Here is a 13,550-nt window from a genome sequence, read left to right on the forward strand (position 1 = left end):
AGGGCAGCCTCTCCCTATTTTGATTCCATGAATGTGGCCTAGGCTTTATTCTCTAGAGAGGAGTCGAGAAAGAGCTTCTGTGGCAATAAGGAAGAGGAAAGGGGAGAGCGGATCTCCTTGTCTAATGCCACAAGAAGGTTTGAAAAAATCACGAGGCTTCCCATTGATGAGAACAGAGTATGAGACAATTGAAATGCATTGTGAGACCCATTGAATCCAAGTATCGGTAAAGCCAACTTACATATGTATATATGCATGTATGCTACATGTGGGAGACAAAGGTAGAGACGTCGACCAAAGGGAAGCTTGCCAAAGAGAGTCACATCGAGTGAATGTTCATAGAGAAGGAGAGCTTTTTTTTTCGGTGTATACCCCGGTATCAAGAAGCCCAATGGAATCTGACTAATTCAGTCGGGAGATCGAGCATTAAAGGTTATTCTTCCTCCCAACAAGTGCGCTTCCCGGGATTCGAACTTGTGTTCTCCTCCTTACGGGGGTGAGCTGCTTACCACTCAGCCAACACTTCTGTTAATATTATTTGGGCTTTGTTCTATATAAATATATACTCCTCATCTATATATACTATACGCACCGAACATGAATAATATAATCAACTGGTGAATATGACATATTTACAAAATCAAATTCAATGTCGGTCGCTATTGAGTTGTGAAATATATGAGCCCAGCATGCACTTTTTGGCGGTAGTTTTTTTTTTTTTTTTCTGTCCCGGCACACAACAAGCTTCGTGCCAGACCAACTTTTCGCGAAGCCCACCTAATGGAACGAAGTTTGGGAGTCTATTACAGAAATATTGATAAAGAATCAAGAGGTTATGAGTTCATTCTCATAATCGTGATTTCTCGAATCACTAAATCAATAGCGTATGATTCAAATGGCAAATGAATCCTCACTAAATCCCACGGCCCCAGAAGCTATATAGTTCAAAACTCGTAAGTTGTATCTATTCAGCACTGGCATCATATTATCCATTCAGCACTGGCATCATATCATCCATTTCAACTTGTGAAGCTATGATGTCGGCAGTTCATCGAACCCCGTAGTAGCGATGAGATTTAATGTCCATTCCAGTATGAAGAGACATATAACGAATTTTTTTGGTCTCTTGCTTTTGGCAAGAATTTTGCATTCACAATTTGGGCTTTGTTCTATACAGATATATAACCATCATCTACATATACACGCACCAAGGAACACGAATAATACAAACAACAGGCGAAACTGACATATTTACGAAACCAAATGCATCACTATCGAGATACTCTGTAGACCTATCCTTGTAAAAGTAACTTCAGTCAAGTATCCATTTTCCTGAGGATTCTACTCGGTGTCAACTGTCAGCTCCTCCGACTTAAAGCGGCAGTGGTTGCTGCTGCCACACCTCCATCGTACATGCGCTGAATCTCTTCTCTGTACTCGGTGAGTGCCCGGTCAGGCAGAGTCGGAGTCAGCTCCACCACGTCCCCCATCCTCAGCCTGCATGTAGGGTCTACTACAGGCTGGCGGTTCAGCCTTGGTCTCAGCTCTTCCTTTACTGGGAAGCCCCCGCACTGGGTCCACCTCTTGCTGCCGGTTCCAATTTGGCCCGTACTCTCAAGAAGGTCCATCACCAAGGAATTAGCAGGCAGCTCCCGAACTGACATCTGCAGAATATCCGAACATTAGGCATTCAGTACCGATCCCAAGAATAAGAACTCTACAAACTACCAGTATGCCAGTACCAGATCCGGAAGCCTTGGTGAGGTTGAGGTTTTTTTTTGTGTGAAGTGTCAAACGAAGATATAGGCATAAATACACATACACAATGTAAAAGATAACACAAACAAAAAAAGACAAGAACCAACCTTATCGTTCTCGATTACGATTACAAATACAGGACCCTCAGTGTTGCTGTGGGGCTTACAGTAGTACGGACAATCACGGGAATGGGATGGAAACGTGCAAGGCGACTTCCCCATGATGGAGTCTGTGTATCTGATGGATGGCCGGTCTAAGTCCATTGTCTCGCACTGCCATGTGACGACCCAGCGGGCCCACTCAACCATCTGAAGAATGAAGGAGGAATGCTCACAATCACCTTCTTTATATCTCCAGTGAGCTGCAAACCCAAACTCAGCCTGCAAGTGCATCTCTCGGGTTCGGATCTGGACCTCGAACGGGACCATCCCTTCTCCTATCACTACCGTGTGAAGAGACTGATACCTGAAATGTAAATCAGAAACTATGAGACAAAGCAAACACTCTGAAATCCTCAAGTTCGAGAAAATATATCCGGGAAACGTACCCATTGAACTTAGGGTGAATAATATAGTCCTTGAACTTCCCGGGCACTTCACGCCACAACTTGTGAACTATCTCCAATGCCCTGTAGCAGTCTTCCTTGCTCTCCACGATCAAACGCAGACCGTGTATATCATGGATTTCATCCACAGACAGGCTCTTCCTGCAATGAAAAGTCAGTAAACATTAAAGAGAAAAAACGAATTGTCGAGTATTTAGAGCATCATTGCCTTGACTTTTACAAAATTACCGACTATCAGTTTTGTGAAAATTCATGTAGTGCTATTTGATGTCCCACAACATAGAATGTTCGAGCTGGTTAGTCCAGAGACATCTAGGATAATGTTAATGTGAAAAGTTCTCCCAGACACACAAAGACAATAGAAGGGAGAGAGATCATACTTCAACATCTTGCGGTGAACACTGTACAGGCTCTTGTGCCGCCCCGACAGCCGAATGTTGGAGACTGACTTCTCTTTGAGGGCGTTCTTGAGCTTCTCTACTGCTGAGGTAATAAAATCCTCGTCGAATGACTCCAGAAGGCGGGAAGAGAGCTCCCCATGCCGAATAGGGTCAAGGTGCCTGAAGCACAGATTTTCAAGCCGCTCCTTCCAGCTTGAGATCCCCAGTCGATTTGCCAGCGGTGCAAAGATCTCCAGCGTCTCCTTTGCAAACCTCTTACGCTTCTCAGAGCACAAGGCCTCTAATGTCATCATGTTGTGGAGCCGATCGGCCAATTTGATGAGGACCGCCCGGGCATCGGCCATAGCCAAAAACATCGTGTGCAGTCGGTCTGCCTCATTGGCCCTGCTCGCAGTGTTGCTCTCCCGTGCGAGCTTGCTCAAGTGGCTCAACTTCGAAACCTAACAAAACATACATCAACTATGAGTCATATGTTGAGAAACAAGACAACTTGCCAGGTTTTACAGATCTTATTAAATATATATTTGCATAGCATCCACAGCGACCACTGTCAGAGTACATAAATATTTTTAAGGATGCTCTGAAAAATCCGTAGCTGAGATCTAAAATTCCAGCAGTTAACTGGACATTTATTAGTTTCTTGTTCAAAATGCAAATAGCTGTAGCTACGAGAGTGATGAATCATTCTTGATGCCATAATCTCATCAGCGTGCAGTCAAAATATTAAACAATGGAACATCAGAAGACATACAGCATGCGCTAAAATCATTTCCAAGCATCCAAAGTTGGATTTACTTTGAAAAGAGAATGCACTTTGTCTGATAATATAGAACAAACTACAAAGACTCACTTACCCCTTGGACCAAGTCGGCTACGTTAGCTCCGAAAATTCTTAATATATAGTCATAACTCATAAAAGAATCGTCAATAGTGTCATGTAAGAGCCCTGCTGCAACTACTACTGAATTGGCACCGATCAGAGCAAGCAAGACCGCCGTCTCTACACAATGCTTCAGATACGGATCCCCACTTGCACGAATCTAGAAATCAAAACCGAAACATCAACTAAAACATAAAGGGAACAATTATCAAAAGCTAAATATTAGTTGAACCACAAATAAAGGCTGTTTGCCCCAGAGAAGACTGTTTTCCTTTTTCTGCACTTTCCAGTGCTTAATATGACATATGAAATCGACTTGTGAAGTAAAACATAATCTTTCTGGTGTAAAAACTTTCGAAGCAAAAACCATTACCAGAAACAAGCAAGTACTCAGATCAGATACATGTTTTGGATATCTCAGAAACTCGAATTGCAGCTAATACCTGCCCTCGGTGAGCCTTCTCGGCCTCGTGGAAGGCTTTCAAGACCAAATCCTCATAAAAAATCTTGTGCCTTCTCTGAGCACTTAACAACAATTCCTTTGCATAGGGCTCGAGATCTCCCTCTTGTGCCCCTTCCTCCAAGTTAAAAGTCAGCTCCACAGCATCCACGGCCCCGGGCCCGCGAAAGTCAGACCTCGGAGAATCATAATCAATACATGAACCTAAAGCACTCCTAACAAACCCACTGAACATAGCACTACTCCTATAACTACTACTGCTACTGCACGACCCAGGACCCGGTAACACCGAGACTGGGGTCGAATACTCTTTCTTCAAGGACCCAATGAACCTGCCCGAATAGGACCCACTAAGTTCCTTGAGCTCTTCGCTCCTCTCATCCCCCGAGAAGCTGGGGGAGGAAGATTGGATCGATCTCTGCGTTGGGGAAGAGAAGAGACGAGAAAGGCCGCCGAGAATCTGCCTCTGAGAAGAGGAGGAAGAGGAAGAAGAAGGAGATGGAGAAGATCTCGGGCTGAACTCGAAATCGTGAGCCAAGTGAGAGCTGAACTGGTGGGGCGGGGAGGTCGCGTATAGAGCTATAGTGGGGACGGCCATTAGAGTACCAGCACTAGGTTTTCAAGCTTCAAGATCAAGTTTTCAATTGATCAATTGTCGGATCATGCAAGAAACAGCTGCCCAGATTAGATCATGAATCAAAAAACAAGACCCATGATTTGAACTCGACAACCCAGTTCACTTGTCGAGCAAACAGAGCTAGGTGAGCTATGAAAAATTGTTGATTTCCCCAGAAAATGCTAAAACTATATAGAAAAGAAACAAAAATAGTAACTTGAATCAAGAGAATGAAGACCCAACAGGGGTTTCCAGATCAACAACTCTGTCAGAACATTCAGTGACAGCCACCTCAATTAGATCAACTCAACGACCCAACAAATTCTTGTTTTTTCCCGCTAAAACAGAGACTGTAGTTTGATTCCTCAGAGACCCAGATGAATGCGATCCCAGCCCCCAGACAATTTTCCCGGGAAATTGGAATAGGGAAAAGACCAAGAATTTCTCGAAAGTCGATGACCAGAACCAGATCAAGATTCAAGACGGTAAACACCCGACAGGGGCAGCAGCTCAGAGGATCAGAGGAAGCTGAAACCTATGAACCTGTGAGGACATTGGGGATTGATCGAGCTGCTGACCCCTACTGATTCGAAGCCCTCGGCGGTGAATTGCAGAGAAGAAAGTGACGAGGGCTCGAAGGAGTTGCAGAGATCAGAGACAGGGGGAGACAGAATTATGAATGATCAATGAATTTCTTTTTGGGAATCTTCCATGTCCCGTGATTCTTTATTGGCATGGGCATGGCATTGCTTTGAAGGGAAGGGAGAATCAGTATGAAATTACGTGGGTGTCCTCTGTAGTTTTGGTCTTCCGCCCAAAGACCCCGCCATTTTCCCTTTTCACTTTTTCCTCTTAAAAAATTATGATTATAATTTTATGAATTTTGTTAAATCGTACATCCGACTTACCCGGGGAAAAAAAAATCGTAGTTCCCAAAAACCAGCAAATATTCAAAGATTTAGAATCAAAGTAATTTACGAAAGTACGAGTTAGATTTCCACTAATGAAATTTTTCATGATCATTTATTTTTCTCTCTATTTCTCTATTAAGCTCGTAGGTCCACTTGTGATCGGAAAATGAAGAAGCTAATGTGATTTTAATTCACATAATTAAGTCTCCTAACAAACACTAATAAAAGAGAAATGTGTACCTTTCTTATGTATTTAATAAAATGATTTTTGTCGAAATACTTGCAACATTACCTTGCCCGCAAGTTTATGATCACTTCGATGATTTCTACAAAGCAAAGGTCACCACACTCCGAGGATGTCATTGGGAGGAAATAGAATGTTCGTTCAGAATCAGCTGATCTTAGAGTTAGTTGGATAAGCAGGGAGTTTACGTTCCGATTACTAACATGACGACTCAGTTTTACGAGAAGAAAACAGATTAGGAAAGAATACTTGCTATTGGTGTAAATCAAACTTTGATCAGGAAGATAATTAAAATTATTGAGAGGGGCATTGCGGGGACTTTGATGATTTCTCTATGCGTTCAGGGAAAGGCAGATTAAAAAAAAAATTGAAAAGGTTTCATTGTTTCTTCGATGACTCGATGGGCCTCCACTAATTAATTAAGTATTTACACTCACAATGATTATCCAGATGTGGATAATTGGACACTAAACTAATCCTCCCAATCGGGTAAATTAAACAAATCGTGCCGGATTTTATTTTGTTTTATTTATTTATTTAGGGGTACGGAGGGGTTGATATATATATATATATATATATATATATATTGTTGTTAGATGTTGGTTGTTTTCCCGCGGAATGAACAAATAAACTTTTTTTTTTTCAGTAGGCGAATAAATAAATTTATTTTGTCAAAAGAGTATGATGGGCTGGTAAAGGGATTGAGTAATAGCAAAATAAGTAGACATGTGAATTTTCTCCCTATAAAAATTCAATATGAAATATCTTGATTTCGGCAATAACGTAGCGTTAGCTCATGAAAAAAATGATTTAACATGAAAAAAGAGATAGCATGTTTGGTTTCATGATCAGATTTTAGAATCATAATTTTGATTTTAACTCTACCCACTACACAATAAAAAATACACGTTTTCCAAGTGAAATTTATAATACCATCTCATTTGTCTTTTTTCACAATCAAAATTAAAATCAAAATCAAAGTTACTTTAACTCTGAAACCAAACGCCCCAAATAATCTAGAAACTATGGTTTAAGTCTTAAAAGAGATCATCTTTCTACAAAGTAGAACTCTAACTTGTTGTAGCTGGGAAAGAAAAGGAAAAAAAAGGGGGAAAAGTCTGCATGTATGATTTAAAAAATCGGCGAGTAGATGGACTCATTCAAAGTCTTATATATTATTACCTCTAAATTCTATTAGCTCGACTATGTATGATTATCCATTTTGGACTTTTTATTATGTTATCAAGATGAGTTTATCATTTTCTTTTTATTTGTATGAATTGCTCAACACATATGGAAATAGAATTCGGTAATCACGCCAAATAAAAATAAAATTGTAGTCTGTCATAATCATATAATACTCCATTTTGTTGAGTCGTACAGTAATTTAAGCCAATGTAACATATAAAAGTTTGATAGAAGGGCAACTTTGGCCAAGTAATCGAGGAAACATTGTTTATTGTTGCTTGTACAACATGTTCTAATGCTAAAGTCCAATATATTTATATATATCTATACTACATTCGATACGAATCTTCTCAAAGGATAATCTTGATTATAATCCAAAAGAAAAAGAAAATCATATTATTATGTCGCTGATGGAACGATAGCGACTTTGGAACCGAAGGTGATTACTATCTATCACAGTAAAGCGATGTGTCTCCTTTTGGGTGCCAAATTGAGGCTGCCATCTTTCCATTTTAATAACAGAAATATATGAAAATGAGGCAATGTTTTTTTATATTTAATTGTACAAAAAAAGATAAATGAAAGAGGAAAGGAAAAGCATGTCCATTTCTATGATTTTTAATTTTTTTTACCAGTCCTATATATATATATATATATAGGCTTTCATCTGTCCACCATCTAATATTTGTTGCGCGTATGATAGACTTTTTTGTGATATGGCTAGCTTCTCTACAGTGAGCTTCTAGATTCAGTAAATTCGTAAAGAGCCTAACTATGTTATTTAATTCCGTGTCAAATTTGTCAATGTACTACTACTAATACTATTATTATTATTATTATTATTATTTTGTTAAATGCAACTATTCATAATAGAACGAGGACAACTCAAATTAATCAGGAGTGCATGCCTAGATTACCTATTCGACCCATCCTAAACTTGTTGACATATGCTCGCGCACTCAAAAACGAATTTGAGGCTTGACACTACCTGAATCGTTCAATTATAATCTATAATGGATAGAACTGCTACAACATAAATTATTACACGAAAACTTATATACATATAGTAAAATTATTTTAAAAAGTAATTTCCATTATTTATGCAACATCAAAAGTCAAATAATATCAAATATCCGAAAAACTAAAATAGTAAGTAGTTGAAGTTAACAAGAAGAAAATATATTGCCAAAAAAAAAGAAGAAAGAATTTCAATAAAAGATTTGGTTTTGTTGTGGATTAATCAGCTGAGGATATATAAAAATATTATTAATAAGATATATTTAGATGTTTATTCAAAATTCAAAATTTTTAAGCTCATAAGGACATCATTTTTTTTTAATATAACACAAGACTTGTAGAGAGAGAAGTCAAGATTAATTTATGATTTTATGATACATCTAATGTATGAAACAATAAATTAAAAGAGGAAGACGTCTTTCATGTAGAAAGGAAGATAATAATTATATTTCACCATTCTTGGAAAAAAAAGGATAGCACAAACAGTCAAATTATCTGCTCTAAGATTTTGCATTTACTAGAGAGCTTTATAGATATGATACAATAAAATAAATCTTAGTATTTAATAGAAGGTCATGATAGTCCCAGGACAAATATTGAATTTGCAATCTCTTGAAAATAAAATAAAATTATCTATTGCTTTTAAAGTTGATCACGTGAATGCCTAAAATTCTAATAAAAATTAAGTAAGTTTCTGAGTACAATAAGGTTGATCGTACAGAAATTAAAATTGCGCTCTGGATATATGACTAGTTGCACAATAAGGATTAATTCCAAATTGCTTGGACTGACCACACTGATTAATTAGACCGACAGTGCACGCAAGATTTTTCAGCCTTACGAGGGGAAAAATGGTAATTGTAAGGGTATTAGTGTCAATTCAGGTTTCCCTCTTGAACGAGTCTAAAGTGCGTAAAGGTCGTTCGAGAGTGAATCCAGCGCTTCGAATCCACGGTAAGGACACATGCACTCCCCTCCGATTACGTAATGACTTGTATTAAAGCACGTGGCAGTAAACCTCCAGGCGACCGGGCCACATGGTCAGCAGAAGCGGCTCACACGTGGCAACAGACTCGAGCGCGCCTGTCACGGTCCCAGCACGTGCGGGCCGATTGTAGGCTTGGAGTTCGGCGAAGTCAGCTCCGACACTTGAGGGTGTCGGCTCCGATGTTTTTGTCGTGTAGTGAATCCGACGGTGGAGATGAGGTGCGGCTTTTGGGTTTGGTGAGCCGGCTCGAAGCACGGGACCCGCCCCTGTTCCCATTCCTAGTTAGTTCCCCATCAAAAGTCAAAAGTGTCAAACACTACCACGGCACCAGCCTTGACGCAAGTACATACAATCTGTAAAAATAACATTTTGATTTCTTCCTACGGAGAAACTGAAATAATTAAATAAACTACATAGGATTAATTCATGGGAAACACATCGTGTTTAAATCCATGAGAAATTATTGATTAAGAGTACCTCGTGACATTTTTCATCGGTTTAGTTGATCAAGCACTTCGGTGACATAATCATATACTCAAAATTAAAAGGTTTCAAGTTAAATTTGCACCACTAGAATATGATATATCTCTTTATTTCCTTTTCTTCTATATATCTCTTATCAAGCCGGTGTATCTCCCTTAGAACTAGGAAAAAGAATAATCGATATAATCACGAAAAACTGCTATTGTGTATCTTTTGTAACAAAAAAATTTTGACTTTCATATTATTTCATATTACCTCAAAAATAAAGAAAAAGACTTATTCATTACATAAAGCGGAATCACCAGAACTAGAGTAAACAGATAGATGGTTATATTTGCCAAAGGAAGAAGCTCAAGTATGTGATCAGTGTCTTGTTTGTACTGTTCGAGCATTGTTAATCCTGTCGATCGTATCAATGAGACACAATATTCGAACATTTTGATCAATGAAGCGGCGACCATTATGCAATAGTAATTTTAGAAATGGCTTTGGTGATTGATTTCTCGTGTCATTTGTCTTTGTTATTTTCTTCAAAGTAACACTAATCTTGTGGTCCCAGAAAATATTGCCGCTATTAGGAATTGGGGGATGGATGAGTCAACCGCATGTGCATGCATGAGTTTTGAATTTTAGGGGATTGCGTATTCAACAGTGATACCAAACGTGCAAGCCAAAAGCTCTCCTAGTTTCTCTTGATCAAGTACATGTGTGGAAGTAATCAAGAACGAAAAATAGACTCTGCGGGTACGCTTCTCTTCTTAAGAAAATCTTCCAACTCCGACAACAACATCGATACTTTCTGGATTGATGAGGAACATTGTTGCCAAAAATTCTAGTATTTTAGCTCTTAGTTAGAAACTTATAACTTTACCTTTTTACTCTTTATGACGAGTCAACTCGATTTAAGAATTTAAATTTGATAGACTCGAACAGAAATGCGAATATAAAAGCTCGATAACTAGCGTTTGGTAATAGAGTGGAGTTGAACTCCATTCCATTCTAAATTATAATTACATATATATTTAAATGGTTGTAATGATTGTTACTAAAAAGTATGTGTGAAAATTTATTATTAAATAAGAGAAAAAGAAAAAAAAAGTAATTATTATGTTGTTAAATTGATGAAAGAAATGAGTGGAGTGGGAGAATTTATTATTAAAAAGTTAATTGCAATAATGATGAGGAAAAAATATATGTGAGAATTTATTATAAAATAGGAGCAAAAAACAAAATAATAATGATTATGTTATTGAATTTGGAAGAAAAAAAAAAGAAGTGGAGGGGAATTAGAATGGAGTTTAACTCCATCGCGTAAATTAATTGAACCATTTCATTGCCCTTTTAAATCTAATATAAGGCTAATTATTTAATTTCCACAATCAACTTAGAATTATAGTACGTGAATTTTTAGAAAAATAGAGAATCCATTTAGAAACTAGACGAAAGGCCCGCGCATTTGCGCAAACTAGAATTGTTAAAATAATGGAACTAATTATTATCACTATTGGGAACATGAAATATACAATATAATATAATTAGAATAATTGACATGAGAACTCTGCCTAATGTACAGTCTCACACATAAAATTTATATATTTATTTAGTAGCTAATTGAACATTATATATAAATTTTAAATTGTGGCATCACTTGTATATAATAATATAATATGAATCAATAGTATTAAAAATCTTTTACGTATTCTACATTGTTTCCTCGAGCATATAACAAGTTTATATGCACATGAAAATTTTATTCGGAATCGATAATAACACTAATAGTCACTTTACATCCATCAAAATATAACAAATTCAAAAAAATAAAATCAACAGAAAATGGAAAAGACAATTACCTTCAACTAACAAAATCATGATACAGATCTTAACCTTATCATCTTAAAATTATGTAGAATCTTGCTACTACCACATCCTCTTTTTCTTAGGTAGAAAAGCCGAAGCAATCTAACAGTAATAGGCCCTCAATTATGAAAGTTTAAAGAGAGAATCTTTCTTCATCATCAATAAGAAAGATACACGTCCACTAGAGATACACATCCACTATATGTAGGATTTTGCTTTTTTTTGTGCTTTGTCTGATGAGCTCTTCCAGGAGTTTGGCATTTTTCTTTTTTTAATTTATTTGAACAAGTTAGGACAGAGCGAGGACGATCGTGACAAAATCATTGCACAAGAGCAAAAGTATTAAATTTTCATTGGGCCCATACGGGTCTGAGTCTATATCCACTTAAAAGCTCAAACTGATAAGTGGTGGTACCCAAATCTCATATAAATCCATGGATATTCATTCATTTTTTTCAATGCTGGATTAACAATCTCAACATTTGCCTTCACATGCAACGTGTGGTCTATTTCTGCCTACACATTGTCACATGCCCTTAAGCACCCACCCTCAACTACTGACCTCGAGTCGGGCTCCTCTTCTGTACTCGGGCAAGGGGGACTAGCCACGAGGCACTCTTTTTGGCTACACTCGGGCATACTGGGCTTGGCGTGGTGCGGGTGCATGCGCATACGCGCGTGAGCATGCATACTCGTAATATGTGCTTTGATACCATATTAAGTTTGATAGTAGGTCGAAAAAGGATAGAGGAACAACTGGCAAAAGAACACAATCTGTGTAATTCCTCCTTTTTTTCTGTTCAAGTCAATACGCATATTTATACATTCTTCCTTTTCACGTACGAGGAAGAAAACACCTAAGGAAAGATAGTACAAAAGATGGAAAAGAATGATCTAGAATAAAGAGTACTTGGAAAGATCAAATTGTCAGAATCTCATCAAAAATCTTTCCTAAACTATCTATCCTCGTTACTCCCCCTCAAGTTGGAGCATGAATATTAGTAATGCCCAACTTGCCAAGTATAAATCGAAAATGATCTCAACCAAGAGCTTTTGTGAACATATCAACAACTTGAAGCTTGGAAGGAACATGGCGTGTAATGATGGACTTGGTCTGTACATGCTCCTTGATGAAATGGCAATCGATTTCTATGTGTTTTGTTCGCTCTAGAAATACTGGATTTACGGCTATGTGTAGAGCAGCCATATTATCACAAACATCGTCATAGCTGATGAGAGAGCCACTCCCATAGAAGAGAGTAAAGACCGTAACCATAGTAACTCTACGGTAGTTGAAGCCATGGAACGATATTCTGCCTCTGCCGAAGATCGAGCCACAGTACTTTGCTTCTTAGTTTTCCATGATATCGAACACCCACCAAGCATGATAAAATACCCTATAAGAGAGTGTCTTTTCATTGGGCAAGCTGCCCAATCGGAGTCACAATAGGTAGTGATAGATAATGAAGACGGTCGTCGCAGCAAGATACCTTTTCCTGGGCTTTGTTTTAGATAGCGAAGAAGCCGAAGAGCTACATCCCAATATGCTTGTTTCGACCTTTGCATAAATTGCGAAAGGATATGAACTGGGTAGCTCAAATCAGGTTGGGTGATTGTGAGATAAATTAGTCGTCCGACTAGCCTGCAGTAAGAAGCATTCGTGATATGTGGTATTGGTTGCTGCCATGAAAAATTTTCATCCTTCTCGCAACCTCGGACGGGGTGGCTTTGGGCCAATCGACAAGGTAACATCACCCCCTGCCCCATGATATTTTATGAGGAAGCGACATATATGGGAGGAGAAATAGAGAAGCGCTATGAACAAACAAATCATTTGTGTGAGTATAGACGCTATTTCTCTCGAAGCTGACATCCTTGGTTTGGTAATTATATTCGCAAGATTGTGGTATACAGACCTATGATAACACCATGGTGTTGCTTAGCTACGGATTTAAAGTCCACTACGTATCTAAAAGAGAGTTATATATACTTTATCGAAGGGCTCTGTTCTAATTCGTATCAACTTTGGGTGAAATTGAACTTTTTTGATAAATTATTGACATATATAAATTCTTGTAGGGTTTTACTGAGCCAATAACTTTTGTGTTCAGTTTTGCTCACGGCCATGCCCATAACTTCGTACTGCATAGCCCTTTTTTACTTTGCTCTTTTCTTGTGAGAG

At 38.2% G+C, this 13,550-nt stretch overlaps 1 protein-coding gene across 1 annotated transcript; it reads right to left on the reverse strand.

Annotated features, from left to right (window-relative positions):
* Positions 1 to 1,100: 1,100 nt before the first annotated feature.
* LOC116210186 (probable GTP diphosphokinase RSH2, chloroplastic) lies at positions 1,101 to 5,397 on the reverse strand. The gene is made up of 6 exons (XM_031544012.1): positions 4,048 to 5,397; positions 3,579 to 3,764; positions 2,704 to 3,164; positions 2,306 to 2,464; positions 1,866 to 2,223; positions 1,101 to 1,664 (listed from the first exon to the last, which is right to left on the reverse strand). The coding sequence occupies exons 1-6, from the start codon at positions 4,660 to 4,662 to the stop codon at positions 1,359 to 1,361; spliced, it is 2,085 nt and encodes a 694-aa protein (XP_031399872.1). The 5' UTR covers positions 4,663 to 5,397; the 3' UTR covers positions 1,101 to 1,358.
* Positions 5,398 to 13,550: the final 8,153 nt, after the last annotated feature.

This window comes from Punica granatum, chromosome 6 (genome assembly GCF_007655135.1).
Source record: "Punica granatum isolate Tunisia-2019 chromosome 6, ASM765513v2, whole genome shotgun sequence".
Lineage (NCBI taxonomy): Eukaryota > Viridiplantae > Streptophyta > Magnoliopsida > Myrtales > Lythraceae > Punica > Punica granatum.

Bases quoted from the DNA above. Each gene is read 5' to 3' on its own strand.
- LOC116210186 (XM_031544012.1), bottom strand. From the start codon at position 4,662: ATGGCCGTCCCCACTATAGCTCTATACGCGACCTCCCCGCCCCACCAG. The intron at 3,165-3,578 runs GTAAGTGAGTCT...ATGTTTTGTTAG, and splicing joins TAGCCGACTTGGTCCAAGGG to GTTTCGAAGTTGAGCCACTT. The intron at 2,465-2,703 runs GTATGATCTCTC...TTTTCATTGCAG, and splicing joins GTTCACCGCAAGATGTTGAA to GAAGAGCCTGTCTGTGGATG.